This window comes from Pygoscelis adeliae, unplaced genomic scaffold (assembly GCF_000699105.1).
Source record: "Pygoscelis adeliae isolate BGI_AS28 unplaced genomic scaffold, ASM69910v1 Scaffold186, whole genome shotgun sequence".
Lineage (NCBI taxonomy): Eukaryota > Metazoa > Chordata > Aves > Sphenisciformes > Spheniscidae > Pygoscelis > Pygoscelis adeliae.
This window is the reverse complement of record NW_008825071.1, coordinates 1,347,650-1,366,348: the sequence shown is the minus strand read 5'-3', so window position 1 is coordinate 1,366,348 and position 18,699 is coordinate 1,347,650. Positions and strand designations below refer to the sequence as shown.

The 18,699-nt window shown below is 43.8% G+C and overlaps 1 protein-coding gene across 1 annotated transcript in view; it reads left to right on the top strand.

The window, feature by feature from the left end:
* DUSP22 (dual specificity phosphatase 22) overlaps positions 1 to 7,368 on the top strand; it is a 45,448-nt gene extending 38,080 nt beyond the window's left edge. Inside the window, 2 exon segments of the mRNA XM_009326520.1 lie at positions 503 to 674; positions 3,544 to 7,368. Coding sequence (XP_009324795.1) covers positions 503 to 674; positions 3,544 to 3,729 — 358 coding nt within the window. The 3' untranslated portion in view covers positions 3,730 to 7,368.
* The last annotated feature ends 11,331 nt before the right edge of the window (positions 7,369 to 18,699 follow it).

The window sequence follows — 18,699 nt, the reverse complement described above, 5'->3', positions numbered from 1 at the left end:
CAACATTGTTCCCATCCTAAATCCAAAACACAGCACTGTACCAACTACTAGGAAGGAAATTAACTCTATCTCTGCCGAAACCAGGACAGGCCCCATGAAATTGAAGCCTTTATTCATGGTGGAGAGGGAACGGTCTTATTTCACTGCTCTGATCTATGTAAGCGGAAGAAAGCAGGTGACTTATTTCTAGCTTATTAAAAAACAAATCTAACTTAGAACATGTGCACTGTCCCCTGCTTGTGTGAAGACTTAATACTTATTTCTTCCTTTCCAGTCTCATAAGAATTACCACTCAGAACCCACTTTCTCGATCTTGTCATAGATTTGTTCTGATCGGTTTGAAAAAGCAGCACCAAAACCCTTTAACTCAAATATTGTAATATTTCTTCCTCATGGCAAGCAACACAGCAGTCTGCTGTGATGTTGGGAAGTGATGCTTTTAACTGTGATAGATGAAGCACAGCACTGCTTCAATTTATTGCTCCTCCTTGTTTTCATGCAGCCTTGCAGGTGTCTCCAGGAGTGTAACATTGGTGGTTGCCTACATCATGACCATCACAGACTTTGGTTGGGAGGATGCACTGTCTGTTGTCCGCGCAGCGAGATCCTGTGCCAATCCTAACATGGGCTTCCAGAGGCAGCTACAGGACTTTGAAAAACATGATGTTGATCAGGTAAATGAACTACAAACAAAGAGAGCTGCGAAACATAACCCCAAGTCAGATCACAGGCTAATTCTCATTATTTTGTGGCCTGGGTGGTTTATCTGACTCTTTGTTTTTGCTTTGAGGGAGTGGCTTCTTGGCCAAGCCTGCTCCACTGGGGAGGTATGGATAGAACTGAAGGTATCAGGGAATGCTGGATGGGAGAAGAGATGAAGCACAACATCTAAACACCTCCTGCCCAGCTGTGCTCTCAGTCCAGGGATTGCTTCATGTGTGCTAAGACACAATACAAGACTGACACCTTTAGAGGGCTAAAAACTAAAGACTGAGTTGCCCAGGGTACAGCAGAAAGACCAACCTATAAGTACCAGTTGCATAAAAATAGTGGGTTTCCCCCCAGCACATTCATTTGGAATAGTAAGCAGGAAAGAAATCATAATCAGAAATCTTTGCTATCCAGGAGTTAAACTAGGTTCTCATTATGACTTGCGCGTTGTGTTCCCCCCACCGTCTGTGGCTGAGACTTAATAAATTTTCTGATGTGTAGAACATTCTCAAATCTGACCGTTTTTTTTCTTCTTAGCCTTTGAAGGCTTTGTAGAACTAGGAGAATTGAGGGAACAGTGAGACTGCAAAGTGGTTTTCATAAAACAAAAATGAGTTTCTTACCCCTAAAAAGAACCGTCCCACGCAAAAGACCTGCTCCCCGTGGGTGATAGGTGACTTCCACTTATGTTAACAATCTGCTCTGGCTATCCCCTCCGTTTTCCATTGCTCAGCATGTTGCTGTTCTCTGGGCTCTTGTGCCTATTGTGCTTATTAAAAAACAACAACAACAGACGCAAACCAAAATCGGAAAACAAAATACATGAGGCAAAGGATGTTGGTGTGTTTTTTTTTTTTTTTATTCCATCCCTGTCATTCTGCTGCAGAAAGCTCAGAGTTTAGAAATTACCATTTGTTTTGCATGATGCAGTTTGCAACTGTAAATATTTGCGTTTTTTTAATATTTAACTGAATGTTTCCTGGATCGTTTGGAACTGGTGTAAATGGTAGAGTAACCGATTTTGAAGAGACAAAAGTCAGAGGGGGACTTTCCAGACTTGTCTCCTTCCTCCCTTACAGTCATTTCTACTCTAATTGGTCTGGGCTAACAGCAATGACAATTAAGGCTATATGCAAATAGCCTGATAAAGACAGTAACGTCTCTCTTTTTTCATCCACCATGGACGGCACATTCTGCCTTTTTTCACTGAGGGGGAGGCAGTAGGTTGCAAAAAGAAATATCCACCTGTAGTCACTGGCTGGGCTGTAGTTTCCTACTGTCTCTTAACAGCAACCACATCCTTAGCAGGTGTCTGTTTACACACCTGATTTCAGTGGAATAATGCCATCTGCCAAGGGCGTGAACTTTTTTCTGATTTCAGCAGCATGGGTGTTTTGCTGTGCCACTGTAGGGTGGTATCCTGTGGGGTTTCTGGAATGGGGCCCTTTGGATCTTGGTCTTACAGGAAGGGGTTTAGTCACTAAGGTCACAACATGGTTTGCACCAATTCCAAACTTCCACACGGTAGTCTGAAGCTTCAGATTTGACTCAGGACCTTATGATCTTTTAGGAATGGGAGGGAGTAACTATGTTGAGGTCTTGTCTTCCAACGTCCTAGTAAATGATCTTTATGGATAAAGCTGTCCATGAGCCCCAAACAGAACAAAGCTGTGAAAGTTAAGGCTTGAAAAATGAGTATTATCCCCACTGGGACAGGACAGTTGGGGTCTGTGTCTACTTGCTGCTTCTGCAGAGAAGAGCAACAAGATTGTCAGGAAGGACTAAGTGGACTCAAATTCTTCAACTGTCAAAGAAGTGACAGAGAAGGATGTGATAAAGGTCTATAAAGTTAAGTGGAATAGAGAAAGTCAACAGGTGTGATTTCCACTCTTCCCTGAAATGTGAGATGGAGCTATCAATTGGCAGGTCCCAATCAAGGAAAAGGAGGGGTTTTTATACAATATGTACTTACGGAGCTTGTTGGCATCCAGGTATCTTGTGGTAAAAATTTGTGGATTCAAAAAGCGATCTCGGGGCAGAAAAATTCATTTGTTGCTATCAAACACAAAGGTACTGCCTCAGCCTCCAAAAATTTGAAAATTGCTGGAAGCTGAGGAAATGAGCAGGGAAAAGGTCCCAGCATTATTGCCCTGCCATTGCCTCATTCTTTCCTTGGCATTTGCATCTGGCTAATCTCATACCAGGATACAGAGCTGGACTGACCTTCAGCGGGACCTGGTCTACCTGTTACAACGTACCATATTCAGTCATTCATGTCAGTAACATAGAGGGTCCTATCTATAGTTTTTAAAGCTCCTGGACCACTTCCTAGAAGATACCTTTCCTGATATCTACAGTACCTTTTTTACTACTGGTGTTTGTGGGCTCAGGATAAAAAACCCATGAGTGGTTCACTTTCTGATCTTCAACCTTCTTGCAGCCTGTTGTGACGTGGGCAAGTTGGCTGATCATACTAGCTTCCACGCTAATTCATCTTGTTGTTTGTATACGCAACAGGAGGAGGGTGCTTTTAAGTCCAGGATGTCCTTGCCCAGTGGGTGTTCCTTACTCTGTATTACTCCAGCCAGCCAAGCTGTTGTGCAAGTGTGTCATTTTAGGGGATGTAAGGGACCTCAGTGATTTCAAATGTGTTCTGTGCCTGTGTATTCTGTGCTGCTATCGAAGGACAGGCAATACTTGGAGTGCTTTTCTTTAAACTGCTTGCATTCTTAAAGGCTCTTGAAATTCTGTAGGGCAGGAAGGAGTATTACTTCTGCGTTACTCTCATGTTATTGCTTCATCATGTTGTATCTGTATGTTCAATTTCTGCAGTTCAGGCAGTGGCTGAAAGAAGAGTATGGGGAAAACTCTTCTCAGGATCTGCAAGAAGCCAAAAATCTTCTGAGCAAATATAAAGAGCAGGCAGAATTGCAGCAGAATACTGGGGGAAGACAGTGGAATAACAACTTCTCATCTGTGCCATCTCTCTCATACAGCAACTACACAACAGAGACCTAATCGTAGGAGGTTGACTTTTTTCTTTCTACCTTTGAAAAACATCTTGCCATAATTTCCATCCCATCTTCAAGACTCTCAGCAGTAATCATGCAAGCAGTTGATTTGTAGAAAGCTTCTTGATGAAAATACTACATTATGTGTGTGTGTATGAGTGTGTTTGACACAGTTTTATAATTTGGGCAGGAACAAGCTCTCTGTATGCCCAGATCCAGTTACTGTGGCTGAGCCAGTTTGTCAGCCAGCCACAGCTATTGTCCCCTTGTGCCCACATTGCCTGGCATTTGCTGTGAGGTTAGCTCAATTCCTTTCATTGTAGGCTAGCAAAGGGCTCTGAGGGATGAAGTCTGGTGATTCAAGCTGTGGCAGTTTGACATCTCTGCACTATTAATGTGGCAAAGATGTTCTTGCACCTGAAGAAGGAAACTCAAGTCTGTGTCTCTGCTGCTCCTGTTCACAGCCCATTGGCAAATAATACCGTGGAGGTGGGCTTGAACTTGAATGCTAGGCTGCAAACTGGAGCAGGTGAGATGTGGGTACATGTACCTTTCTACCAACAGTAGCATCTAGGAGAGAAGTGGGACAGACAGCTCTGAGTAATAACATCTTCAACTGCCACAGTTGTACTTGCTTCAGTGCACGTGAGACAGAGCTGTCGGCAGAACTGCCGCAGACCAAGAGCACCGAGACTGTTACCACAGCTCAGCTGATGTGCAGTGATTTAAGCCGTGGTCCCTTGATTGTGCATCTGGTCTCCCAATGTAAGCTTCCCTGGAGAGTAGTTTATCAGGTCTCCCGTGCTGCTGAACTTCATTCCCTGTGGAACATGTGCCTCTTCAACACACGCCCCTGCGCACATGATTATGTGTCTCCAAAGAGTGGGCTCGGTGTGAGTGCGAGCACCTGTTTCTTTGCTTGTGCTGTGGTTTGCTCTTTGACTTCAGCTACCTCAAAAATGCTGTTCTTGTCATTGTGGTTGTAAATGCCACCTTGAAAATTGCCTTGTGTAATCTTAATCTGACACTGAGTGAAGTAAGTGGGGGTGTGTGTGTGCGAGAGTGTGCGCGTGCATGTATATTTCACAAATGTCTGTATTTGCAAAGTTTATTGTTTTCTTTTAAAATTGCCCATATTTCTCACTGGTTTAAAAATTGAGTTGTTTGAATTCAACTTTCTGCCATTTTAAAACCACTATATATTTTGCTGTGATCAGATTCTTAGGAATGCATTTGTAAAATATATTTTAAACTAGGTTAAAACTAGGGGCCATACTCTGCTCTTTGTAACATTGTGTGTTTCTGGAATGGAGCCATTGCCTGACTCAAGTGTATGCCAAGAGTGTAACTTCAAATACGTCGCCAGGGATGCTGGGCAGCTTATTGATTTCTGATGGTGTAATGGGGGGTGGCACTGATGCCAAGATCATGATTTCTTGTCTTTGACTCAGAGGATGGAAGGCCTGTTTTTCTTGAAGATTCCAGAAAATAAAAAATACCTCCCAAACAGCCAGGATAGAACAACAAAAACAACCCCCTCATTTGTTTAAATGTGGTGTGTATCATGCCAAAAGCTGAGCACTGAGCAAGAAGCAGTCAGCATACTAAATAGACTGTTGTCTCTTTCAATTTCTTCAGTTCTCTGACCTCCCATCCCTTCACAAGATTCCTCTTCATGTGATTTCCTGCTTGCCTTGGGTGGCAGTGAATTCTTTGGATGAGAGCAAGGCTTTTGAGGTTAAGTAAGCTCTGGCTGTTAAATATCTGTTGTTAAGTATCTTCAAAAAATACATGTTACGGCTTGTGAAACATGGATCTTGCATATCAATAATTGCCAAAAAGGAAAAAAGGGAATGGGGTGGAACTGACCTGACCGTTTCATCTGAGTCCAAGCCTGCATCAGGGTTCTCAGTGCACTAAGTGCTTTAAGCGTACTGAACACAGCGAGAGCAGGATAACCATGTCTGTGTTGCAGTAAGGGATGCTGTTGGATTTGGGAAAGGTGCTGGAATTCAAGCTTGCAGCTAAATGAACCACTGCCTATTTGGTATATCCAGCAACTGCTCTGTGTTTGCCTGGTAAGAGAAGTATTTAGCTCTTCTCGAAGATGTTGATCTGCAAATAATTGGCTGTTTAGGAATTCCAGCACAGCAGTGCCCACGTTGGCAGTCCCCTCTGAGCTGGGAGGGCAGATGTGGTAACTGGAAAACGCTTTCCTCAGTAACAGGGTCTGACATGCATTCAGGATGCTAGTCCACTTGTTCGACCCTCTACTCATAATAGGACATGTAGGGCAACTTCAGCCTGTCCCCAAAGGGCAGCTTTGTCAGAAGCATTCTGCCTATGCTCTTGCCAGGTATCCAGTCAGTCCGTCCTGTAGCTGACTGCCAACACTATGTAACCCGTTACACTTTTGGCACTCTCGTCCTTGCAGTAGTAACCCTCTGAGTGCTGGTAAGTTGGCAGTTCTTTTTTCTGTTCTGACAAATACAAGGCAGAATGGGAGACATCTGTTAATGTTCGTGTGTCTGAGATTATTCTGTACTGGATTTTTTTTTTAGTAGTTTGGTTATCCCCAAAGAGTCAGTCCCGCAAGTAGAATTTTTTTAGAACTGAATTTGGCTTTAGGGCCATATAGCCACATCAGTGTGCATTATGCTGCAGCTCGAAAGCAGATACAGGGTAAAGCAGGAAGATGGAGGGAGTGCCATATTGTCAGCAAGTGGAAGTGCTTCTCTCTTTTTAAAAGACAGAAGAGGTTATTTTCTGTAGTCTCTTGCTTCTACATCTTGTTTAGCGGTCTGTATGTACTGCACACTGCATTTAAGAGTGGTAAAAGAGCAACAGCAGTCTGAGAAAACTTGAATCTGGTTTGTCCACGTAGAGAGCAGAACGATAGTTTACTCCTTTATTACCACCAGGTGCAGAAGAGAGAGTAGCAACGGTTCTCACCTTTGGCCTTTTAGAAAGGGAGAGGAGCTAACACAGACTGAGAACGTGACATGATTTGTCTTCCAACCAGCCTTTCAGTGGCAGTTAGTAGGACTTTCCAGCTATCTGGAACATGACTAGATCCCAGTCCACCTCTTAGTAGTTGGCCTTTATAGTGTAGACGATGCATTCAGTTATTTTGTTTCTGTACTTCAAAACACTGTCCTCATTTTGATGTTCACTGGAAAATGTATAAAGTTTATAACACCGTATTGGATATCCAGATTTGAAATGTATAATCAATTTTTTGGGGGCTAAACTTGATATCCATGTCTGATAATAAGCAAATGTTTAGTGTTATACAATGTAGGTAATGGGTAAAAGCATTAGTATTTATTACCCTGATTTTTAACCTGGAAAGAGTTGCTTCCTTACGTTTTGTGGTTGAGTGGGAAGATATGGCAAATCATATCTCTGTTTTTTAAAAAAGACAGTAATAACATTGGTTGCTATAATGGCCACTGCCTATAAAGAAGTCAGTGAAAAATTATAGTAATTACTTCAGCTAGTTTAAAAACTCTAAACCTGGTAAGCTTCTTGATTCTGTCTTCCTCTTCCTGGGCATCTTAGCAAAGCCTTGATTGCTTTTTCCAAATGTTTGTATTTAATATGTTCTACAATTTTTTTATAAATAAAAGTAAATGTTAACACCTGATCTGCTTGTGTATTTCTTTAAATAAATAATAGTCTCTGGAAGGTTTCTACTCACTGTTTGTATCCCTGCAGGTACAGTAAGAGTACAAGACGAACTCATTTTGATATTTAGATTACTTTTTTTCTCCTGCACAGAGACTTCTTGAGACTTCCCCTCTCTTCACCAAGTTCTTCCAGGTGAGTTCAAGAATCTGCAGCACAAGCATCTCTTGATAGTAGTCCCACAAGAGGCTGTTGCATGTTGCTCTCTTACTTATCGTTGCTGGTCCATCGTTGCGATAGGGTATGTGGTGAATCCAAATTTTTTATTCTGTTGTGAAATACCTTCTTTTCCATAGGATGCTGGTTTAGGGCTTAATTAGCTGTAAAATTTAGCTGGCTTACAGACTGCAAAGACTCAAGGCTCTCAGTAGTGGTTTGTCAGAGGAAGCTGATGTAAGTGGCAGATGATGATTCTCGGGGAAAAAAAAAATTTAAAACTTACAGTGTAAGGGGGGAAAAAAGCCCCATTTAAATTCCCACAGATAACACACTGAATTTCTGGTTTGACACAACCTCTGCTAAGAGGGTAATTCTGGCATTTGAACAACAACAAAAAAAAAAACAAACCAAAAAAACCAAACCAAAAAGCCCACCAACCTGAAAGTATAATCAGTCATGCCTAAGTAGCCAGATCTCATGGCCACTTTAGTCGTTGCTGAAGGCTGAACTACGTTCTTGCAGTGGGACTCCTTCATCATGAAGGCAGTTAGATGCTCAGGCACAGTGGGGTTTGGGTCTTTTCTTTTTGCCCTCTCCTCCCTCTCCCAGCACTTGTTAGTCTGCTGGGAGTGTGTGAATGTTTCCTAAGGGATCCCAGGGATTCAACTAAATAATAGCCTGCACTAGAATAAAGTTAATGTGTCTGTAGATAGCTTTGAATGTGCTAGATGCACCTTGTTCATAATATATTTCAGTTCATCTTCAGTGTAAGTGGGATGGCTGTGACTTTATTAAGGTATGTTTCAGTTCTTTTCCTGTCTTTCCATGAAAAGACTTTAAATTCAATGCAGCCTGCTATGTGAAGCTTGAATTAGTAGTGTAATTACTTCCTTTCTCCTATCTGTTATCCATAGCAATGTCTTAGATACATGTGCTGTAGCATTGATGAGACAGAAAACATGTTTAAAATATAATCCCTTGTGAATTAGGAAAATCTCTTAAGTTTTAGAGGAGGCTTCCCCCTACCCCCAAAGGAAAACAGCAGTTTCCAAATGAAAAACGCACTGCTGCTTTGTCTCCCTTTGACCACTTAGCACCTCTCAAGGGCAATTTTTATCCAAATCACATGTAAAAATTGTGCTGCGACCACGGTGCCGTACTACTGTTCCCAACTATCTTGTTTCATGCAATGTTATATGTAACTGTCATGAGTTCTAGAAAATGGCAGCTCTGATTTGATTCATGTAGTCCTGTCCCACCCATGCAGTAAACTGAGGGAACTAGAGGGCAAACCCGCACGTCCTTAGATGTGCTCATAACCTGATAAGGAGTTTGGGCTTTGCCAGCAAATTGAGAGTCCTTCCACCTCCTCAAGAAGATTGTACTGGCGGAAGGAAAATGATGATGGTCTCTAGAAAATATTAGACAGCATGAGGAGGATGATCTTGCACTGTACAGTGTTTCTGTAGAAACCGCTGGAGACACAAAGCATGCGACAGAAACGGCTATTTTCATACTTCATTCTTCAGCAGAGCTTTAAATGTGGCTCTCGTTTTCCATGTACCCCAGCTCCTGTGTCTTCAACTATTCCACTGCTACATTTAGCTGCTGTCCAGTGTTACTCTTCTGCCCTCACCCAGGGAACAAATTCTTCTTCATACATGTTTGAATGTGTGCTTTGCTCTAGTGAATTATGCAAACTGCAGTTTACCAAAAGTGAGTAGCTTGTGCGTAGCAAGATGACTTCCTGTAGTTTCCATGTAGTTTCTAGGGTAATTACTGGGAGTCGGCATCTGATGAAGTGTGAGCAGGAGGTGCCTTTTTGCCATTGAACTACTGCATAGCTCAGTCCTTGTAGGAGACTCAGTTCTGCTCGTGTGAGCCAAACACATCTGCAGTAAACTGGGAGTAAAATTCATTTGCAAGCAGTCTCAAAAAATGGAATTTTTCAGCCAGACCTGCACCCAGTTTCCATTTTAGTTGAGGCAATTATGAATGTGCAGGTTTGTACCCTTCATTATTCATTGAACTATGACTAGAGAGCTCAGAACCAAGACATCCAAGCTACTTGAAGTGCAAAGTGTTTTTAAGTTGTTTGCTCGCTTGGTCATCTATTCACGCAGGCATTAGCAAAGCACAGCTTTAGATCTGGGCAGATGCATTTACAAATGGACCCTTTGAAACTCTGAGTTCTGATTCCCCTTCTTCCCTTCTTTCTCTGACAGCAAGTGAGCTTTTATTTAATTTGTCAGATACAGGGCATGGGATTTCTGTTACGGTTTCTTGAATCTCTTCCCCTTCCTCCCCTCCTTTTCCCTTTTTTTTTTTTTTTTAAATAACTGGTATTCATCCCAGAGCTCTTGAGTCAGGATAAGTGAGTGCCAATGTGTAGCTTGCAAACAATTTATTTCCTGTAAATGTGTATTAATAAAAAAAGCTTATGTTATAAGGTTGCTGATTTAATTGATTGTGTTAACAAATACAATTCTCCTGTTTGTGCATCTGTCCTGTTACGGTGGTGGTGGTTGTTTGCCAAGCCTGCCATGACTTCTGTGGATGTTGTCATCTTCTGTGGCAGTCTGGCTCCTGTACAGCACTGGATGTTTTGGAAAAGTAACGCTGATCCATGACAGTGTCAAACCTGACACTTGAAAAAATAAAAAGGGATATTTAACTTTTATTTGTATGCCAAAAAGCAATGTTCATTGGTGAACCAGCACCCTATGGAGGTTACTGATTACAAAGAGCGTTTTGCTTGATTGTCTCTATTCCTTGCTTTTTAAGGCAAGGTGGGACTTTGTTGAAAGCTTGCAAGTAAGGGCAAACTCTGCCCTGTGTTTAGGGAAGGTAAGTGTTGAAGATGTCAGAATGACGGCTGTGTTTATGCATGCTCGCTGCGTATTTTCCCAAGGATTGCATTTTGGAAGTCTTTGCAAGTAAGTCTGCAGCATGTGACTTTCCCAGCAAAACTACTTATGTAATCCCTGAACATCTCAAAAGAAGAAGAAAAGAAAAGAACCCCACCACCACCAAACAAACAAACAGAACCCAAACCAAAAACTGAGCGCTAGGCAAGCTTTGGTCAAATCCTCAGATTTTAGACATGAGATTCTTCTGTTCTTAGGTAGCTTATTTACTAGATAATGTCTGGTTTGCAGTGAGGTTCTTATGAGACCTGATAAAGATCTCCTTTCCTCTGGAAGGTAGGGTATGTCATGCAACAGCTTGCGTCCTCCGAGTAAAGCTTCATTTTTGCAGAAGTCTGCAGCCTGGGCCCGTTCACAAGATGCGGAAGGTGCCTCTGCTGCCCACGAGTGAGCTGGTTGGGCTTTTACTGGCCACTGCTGCCATTTACCCCGGGGGAAAAAAAGACTTTTCTGTTTGAGAACGCTGAAAACCGTTTGCGTTTTGCAAACCTTGGAGGCAGTGCAAGTATGTTTCTATTGTTTCTCAGCTGGGTAAGGCTATATGACTCTAAAGTTAACCATCAGTAGTAAGTTTGCAGGAGGAATGGGAAAAGGTTTGTCACAGTACAAAACCCACCAGGGTGTTTTATAGTAATGTACTAATTCACTGCAAGCGCACTCTGGACCTTGCTGTCACTGGAAGGGTCTTAAATACTCCCTCTCTTCCTTAACCATATTTTCTTTTCAAGGGACTGAGGTGGGGCTTGTGACATGTTTAGAGTTGTCCTTCATTTCCCCGGGGTGGTCATCTGACATCAAGTTGATTGCACTGGAGGAAATGTTTGTCTTGTGAGATCTCCCATATTTCTCGCTGGGCATTTCTCCCTTAGAATTATACATCCCTGAAATGCACATACATTTCCAAAATGGCATAGAAAGGGTTGCAAGAGCACTTGCGATGCAGTAAGACAGGCTAGGAAGTTCAATAGTCCCTTTTGATGCAAGTGTCTTGTGGTTTTTGGCTTATCAAGAAGGCATATTGAGTCAGCCACCTTTGTCCAATCCATAAAATGCTGGGCTGAGAAGCATTTGGGCTGCTGTTCCCGAATCTCCTACAACTTGCTGTGTGACTAGGCAAGTTGCTTCAGTTCTGGTTTGCTTCATTTTCCCAATGAAATGGGGAAGAAGTGCTACGACTTTCCCTGCTACAGCTCTGCGAAGCCCCCGATGCAAAGCACTGCGTGAGTGTTGGTTGTGTAGTGTTAAATGAGGTATCAGCTCCCCGAGGGGTGTTAAAATACCTTTGCAACAGAGAGATTCTGAAGCAGGGCAAGGAGCTGTGGTGGCTTCTTGCTTATTCTCAACACCTCAGTCCCACCTGCATAGGAAGTGCTGTGCTGCACAGGATGGTGCTTGAGTGTTGATGGGAATAGGGAAAAAATCAAGGACTGATTCCCCAGGTACCGGTTGCTGTATTTCAACGTGAATTACATAAAACGCAGATGTCGTCATTTCTATGTGGAAAAAGACGGAGTGAAGCGGAAGAGGTCCAGGGCACTTCTGGTTGTGACTGCTCTAGACAAAATTCATCCCACACGTGCATCTGTTGAACATAAAATCTCAGGTAAAAATTAAATGGTAGGGATACGTAACATGCCTGTGATGTCAAGAATGATGTGGGGGGCAAGTGGAGGAGGAATAGCATACGGAAAAAATTAAAGCATTGGAATACCTAAAGGTAACGTGGTAAGGGCTAGTGATAGATGTGCTGAGATACGTTCCGTGCACTCCAGGAAAAAGTCTGCGGGTGAAAAAAAATAATGAAAGGGAATCTCTGCTGTTTCCTATACTTTAGATATATGGTCATGACGATAGCAAAAGTGATGTCCTGATTTTCCCCTAGGCTTGTTCTGGAAAGAAAGTGCATATGGAGAATTCATCTAACAAAAGCTGTCCTGGCAGATGAGAACTGGAGGAGGAACAAGATTAGTGCCTCCTTGGCCAAGCTGCTGCTACTTTTGGACTCTTTCATGGAAGACATGAATTTGATTCATTTCCAAAGACGGCTTGGAAACTCCAGGCAGCAGAGGAAGGGACTCCCCCTTGACTTAGCTGTTTTTCTCTGAATGCATTGCACTTGTGTGAAATGCAGTCAGCACCGCTTCTCAGGTCATTTCTGAGGGAAGGTCAGTGCGTTCAGACCCTCCGTTCCTCAGTTTGAGTGATTTGGGAGCCTCGGTGCCTTGAAACACATTGAACTTCAAGCAGGGTTGGGGAACTTGCAGCACCTGCTGTGGCCACCTCAGTTAAGAAAGGAAAACTCTCTTTGACTTCGAACCAGAGTAGATCCAAACTGCGTATCGGAGAAACCTGTGTCTTTCTACTGATGGGCAAGGTCTCCTAGATCATCTCTCTCTGGTTGCCTCCAGGACTAAGCTGGGTGATTAGGACTGGTTTAGTCCCTCCAGGCCTCCCTCCCTCCCTTCAGGACGGAATGAAGGTGGTTACTGAACTCCGTGTTGTTCATTCATTCAACAAAGTCAAACAGTTTTATCCACTTCTAATTTGAAGCACGTATATTGGAGTGGTTAGAAACTAATAGATGATTTACCTAGCTGAAAATAACCCATCTGAGGAACGGGGCTGCGGAAATAGCCGAGGTAAGAGTAGGGAGAGCATGGTTTGGTGAGTGCTCTGAGAGTAATTTGCCCGCTGTGATGGGAAACAATAATGGGGAGGAAGAGACAGTAATCAGTGAATCAATCTGCACGGCTCGTTTAAAAATACCTCCTTTTTTGTGGCTTTGGTTACAAGAATGCTTTGTGGGCCACAGAAGAAAGGCATTAAAAGTTGTTTTAAACAAGCCGTATTCTAATGTCACATTTCATGAAGTCCCGTGAAGTGAACCTCTGAGCAAGAGAATTTCCACCCATGTGCGTGTTGGGGGGGAGGAAGGGCAAATGGGCAGTGGATATTTTAAGCAAGCGGTTGCAATTAAAGCAAGCAGGAGCTTCTGTAACTGGTGCTAGATTGCGGTTAAGGAGAACATTTGTTTGAGAAGGGACAGGATGAGACATTAGAAACCCCATCTCAATAGAAGCTACCAAAATGGTGCCTGAAGGAAATCTTTGACAATGAAGTTGCATGTAACGGCCATCTTCTCCTGGGAAATGGTAATAAATATGGTCGTGTCGCCACCACCTAGAGTAAAACCTGCCCAGCAAGGAGGATTGCCTGCCTGTGCATCCCAGCTGGCTCTGTGCTTCGACACACGGCATGCCCTGGCTTCCAGAGGGCTCGTGAGCTCGGGCACAGCTGGGTCTGAATGCACAGAGCCAGGCCAGGGCTAAGCTGATGACCCTGCCCAGCTCAGGCTGAGCTGAGCACAGACCCGTGGCGCGGTTTACCGGCGAACTGGGTAAGCCGTACCCCAGGCAACTGATTGTGCATCGGTAATATTGAATATGTTCTGTTTGGGAGAGGATTAGCCTGAAGACCTGGAGGGGAAGCTTTAAACATCGAGTGCAATCCTAAGATAAGCCTTTAATGCACATTTTCAGAAGTCAACGATGCTTTGGGCAGTTTTGCTTTTTAGCCACCCTTCAAAGGGGGGTGGGTGATCAATATTCTTGGTCTGCCGCATGTTGCTGCAGCTTTAGGAAATAGGAGCTTCCCGTTTCAGGGATGACTTTTATTATGACTTTTATTAGGCCCCGCAGATGCTAACTCATTCCTGGAGGGAAGTCGTAGCAGTCAGAAAAAGGAAGACCTCTATTATGATACCCCTTCCCTTCCACCTGTCAATAATAGTTAGGTGTGGGAAGATTTTATGATGATTACAGTCTACAGAAGGGTAATTTATTTATTTAAACAAGACTACTGATGGTGTATAGCCTAATCTTAAGGTTTCAAAAGAACTTCCAGCAAGGTGGCCTGTTTAAAATCCTCCTGGCATCTGATAGCTTGAACAATAAACATGAGAGTTGTTTGACTTATGCAGATGTCTGCTGTGATCGTCTTTGAAAGTAACGCGTAAAATGTAATGGAAAAGAAAAGCTCTCAGTCATCGTATGACTTTGGGTTGTCATCAAATTTCTCTTTTTCCTACAGTCTTCTAGAGCTTTGCACCAATGATTCTCAGTTTCTGTCACTGTTGGTGTGTTGGACAGTCAGGGTGCACACTTGTTCAGACCCTGAAGGTGAACAGTCATAACAGATAACCTGATCTTAATGGGGTTTGTAGTGGCCTGGCTCAGTGAAGATAAAAGAAAAGCATAATGATGTTTTTAGAATAAAGCCAAGCAAAGGCTTTGATTTTGGTCTGTTGGTTTCCTGCTGCTTTGTCACAAGGGGAAAGCTCTACAAGCAAATAGCGGCACCTGTGGGAGTTGGAAAGAAAATTTGGAGGAACTTTCAGGAACTGCGTAAGTTTCCTGAGAAAGATACAGTGAGGCAGAGTTAAGTTTTTGTTCTGGATTTTCCTAGAGGGCAGAAAAGATGGCTAATATTGCATATAAACAGAAAGATGAAAGGAAAAGGACTCTTCTTCAAGAATTACGTTGACTGTTGTATCTCAATGCACCAAAAAAACCCGATAATGAAAACACGATGACTAACCAAACTGATGGTTTTAGTCCAGAGTGTATAGACAAACTGGCTGCTAGTGAACAGTACTTGGCAGTGCAATGGTTACAGCACCGTTGTAGGACTTCTAGTGAGGAGTGGGAATACGAGGAGAGAGCATGAATGCACCGCTAGAGAAGATTTAGGACTTGCAGACTTAGACTACGTGAGCCCATGCTGACATCTGATGTTCTCCTGAACAGTGGGAAGCTAGCCCCAGCTTTCCACTCTTTGTACTGATATTTTGTGCTTTAAAGTCCTGTCTACACGGAGGGGTGAAAGGAAGTAAAAAATGCAGCTGGAAGACGATGTTGCAGGTGGACAACCTCTGCTCCCTTAAGCTCTGAGGAGCTTGATTAAAGTGTGCATTAAGTTGAATAATTTTTCTGAGTTCTGCAGGTACAATGTGGTTCCTTTTTTTGTGCTGTTTAGTGGCACCAACAGTTATTCTCATCCCGAGGCACTGGAGGCACATACATCCTGTGCGCCCTAGCTGCTTCATGCATTCATAAACCGAAGACGGAGGTGACTCTCTGCTGCTTCTGTGCCACTCTGTATCACTTCTCTGTGCTGGAACAACCCTGTTCTGCCTTATGGACCTTCCTTGAATGGTCTCTGTGTTCTGGATAATGAGTTAATATTTTAAAGTGTAAATTTATAGATTGGGAGCTCCCGAAAAGATCCTTTCAACCTCTGGTGAGCATCAAAATTATGGGAACTTGGTTCAAGGGGACCTTTGAGGGAAGAGGAAAGAATTGGTCTCAAGCAGAGCTGGAGCAGCCCTTGTAATACGGGTTCCCAAATGAGCCTCGGGCAGCAATAATGATGTTCTTGAGTTCCCTGTCCCAGTCAGACATTTCTTTTCTTTCCTAATGAGGACAGCTTGTACTGCTGCTTCTCTAACAATACGGTATGATTCTCATTTGCCTTACAAAAATTAAGCACCAGTCCTTGGAGCTCTCCCAGTCCTTAGTAGAGAGGACTTTGACTGTCCGATGTGGAAACACACACCTATCCCAAACATAGGATTACTGGAGTATCTAGACACTGCTCTCTCTAACATATTGAGATACATTACACATTAAATGGATATTGGTCTAGGTTTCAGGCTGGAGTTTAGGTGGATAGGGAACAACATCACTGGAACTGTGTCCTGGGACTGCTGTTAGTAATATGGTGCTGCCAGGGCTGTGGAGGCTTGGAAGTAACTGTGCCAGTAAAGTCCTCACGCGAGAGATGCCTCAGAAGCCCCGACACGTGTGCCATTTTGTGCGGAGCATTTACCATTACTCACGAAGCACTGTGCCAGCAGGGAATTTTGTCCACATCCCTTTAAACGCTGCTGTCTACCTTTTTCAAAAAGTCTTTTAAAAAGTCACTGCCTTGCAGCTGGGGAGGGAAACCTCAGAATTCACAGCTGCTGGGGCGGTACAGCAGCAGGCAGCCCGTTGCATCGGCAGGATGGGGACTGCCTGTAACTCTGCAACAGGTAGCTCCTGGCCTGGACACTTTGCCCCCAGTGAAGCCAGTGAGGAAACTCCTCCCGAGCTCAGTGACAGCGGGATCTGGCTTTCCGTGCTTTGAGTAGCAGTTTGTTAAGGCCACCAAGTGGCCGCTTCTTTCTTCTCCCCTCCGCCCCTTCTGAAGGCAGGCAGCTGCAGCACCAGCGTGGTGGAAAGGCTAACGTAGTACCAAAGAGACGTAACAGGATTTTGCCTCACATAAGGTGAAACCACATTGCTTCTCTACTTCTCATACTATTGCACTATCACAAATAAATTCACCCATCTGCAAGGACAAAACGTCTGTGAAAGAAAAGGGTTAGGGAAGCTTTAAAACACCTAGCAGGTTTGATAATAAGCTCTTTACAGCAACTGTTGGCAGTGATTTGTATGCTTCTCAAGCAATAAGAGCCGGGGAGCACTGCAAGGAGATTTTGGAGGCCTTTGTAAGTCTGGGAGGTCTGAATATCCAGAGGTGATAATAAGGAGGGATGAACTGTCCCATGATGGACCTCAGGTGCTGCAGGAAAACCAGGGGCAAGTTACCCATGCCAGCCTCTTGCTCTGACCAGTAGCCCATGGTGCCTTCCCGCTCAGTCACAGCCAGAATTGCATTTGCTATAAACAAGCACAACAGACAGGAGTTTTAACAGGTACTGTATTTGTTGACCCAGTTCACAGCTGAAAGAAAAAAAAAAAAATTATGTAACAAAATGAGCAACGCTAAGTGGGCGAGGGAAATTCTTGGTGTTTTCTAGCACGCAGCGCCTTCAGTAGAAGTGTGCATGGCCAAGCTTGCATCATTGACAATGTGAAAAACTTTATTTTGCTTCAAAAGGGAATCATGCGCCCATGCTAGTAAGTCACCCTTCAGAGTATCCTTCATCATTGACAATGTGAAAAACCTTATTTTGCTTCAAAAGGGAAGCATGCGCCCATGCTAGTAAGTCACCCTTCAGAGTATCCTTCCTGTTCATGCTAACCAAGGGTAGCCATGCATGCAGATATCTCTTTTTTTTTTTTTTTCACCATTAGAAAAGAGCAACCTGGTACAAAAGTTAATGCAATAGGCCTGCATCAGCTGTCAACAGTCGCTGCAGCTGTTAACTCCTCAGAAGGTAGTGTGGGCCAGCATCAACTGTCAGGTGAAATTCAGAGAATATTCAGAATTTTCCTGAGATAAAGTGAAACAAAACGAGGTGGACAATGCATTTTAAAAGGGGAGTTTTTCCCATGTCACTAAAAGGAAAGCAGCACCCCACTGCCACCAAAATTTTCCCTCCCTACCTTTGCAAATCTCCCCTTGGTGGTCAGTGCTTTCCTTCAGCCACCGTGAAGCAAGTTAGTATAAAACCAAACGCTGCCCATGGGAAACCCTCTGGATGTGCGCACACGCTCTCGCTTGTGCAGGGCATTTCCAGTTCTCCCTGCCAGCACCTATGCAGACTAGCACCCGGTGTAAGATTTTCTTCTACCTAAACTTCACTGGGTCCCAAATGTTATTCTCCTGACAAGACCGTCGCAGATTGCAGCGCTACGATTGCCACAGCCCTTCCTTACGCAGCGATACCAAAAGCTGCTGTGATCTGGAGTGGAGAAAGGTGGGAGGAGATGTAATAACATGTTGTTGCTATAATTTCACATATTCACTGTTCAGGGAGACATTTCCAAAAGCAGCCAAGTCTCTTTTTCCAAAGTGGCCACAATGTTGTGAAGTTTCCTCCAGACTTCTGACAACATTTCAGCTCTTGTGTATTTTCCCCTCACGTTTAGTAGTTTTATCCTCCATCACCCAGGTGTTTGCTTGCTCTTTGCAGATTATGGTACGCTCTCAGCATCTTTGGAAATAAGGCTTTTATGACCACTGTGCTGCCAGGCTCTCCAAGGAAGGAGAAGCATCCCTGAGCCTCCCTCCGTCAGGCTTTACTGGCCGTGGGGGAGAAGCGCGCCTCGTACCCAACTGAGGAGCGATGCAGCCATCGCTCTCCCTCCGGTCCCCGGCAGTAGCCTGCTGTTTGCAGAGCACCTGCGCCTCCGGCTTTCACCTCTTCCCTGGCCAGTGTACATGTGGCCGGCTCCTGCGCAGGGAGGAGCATGTGA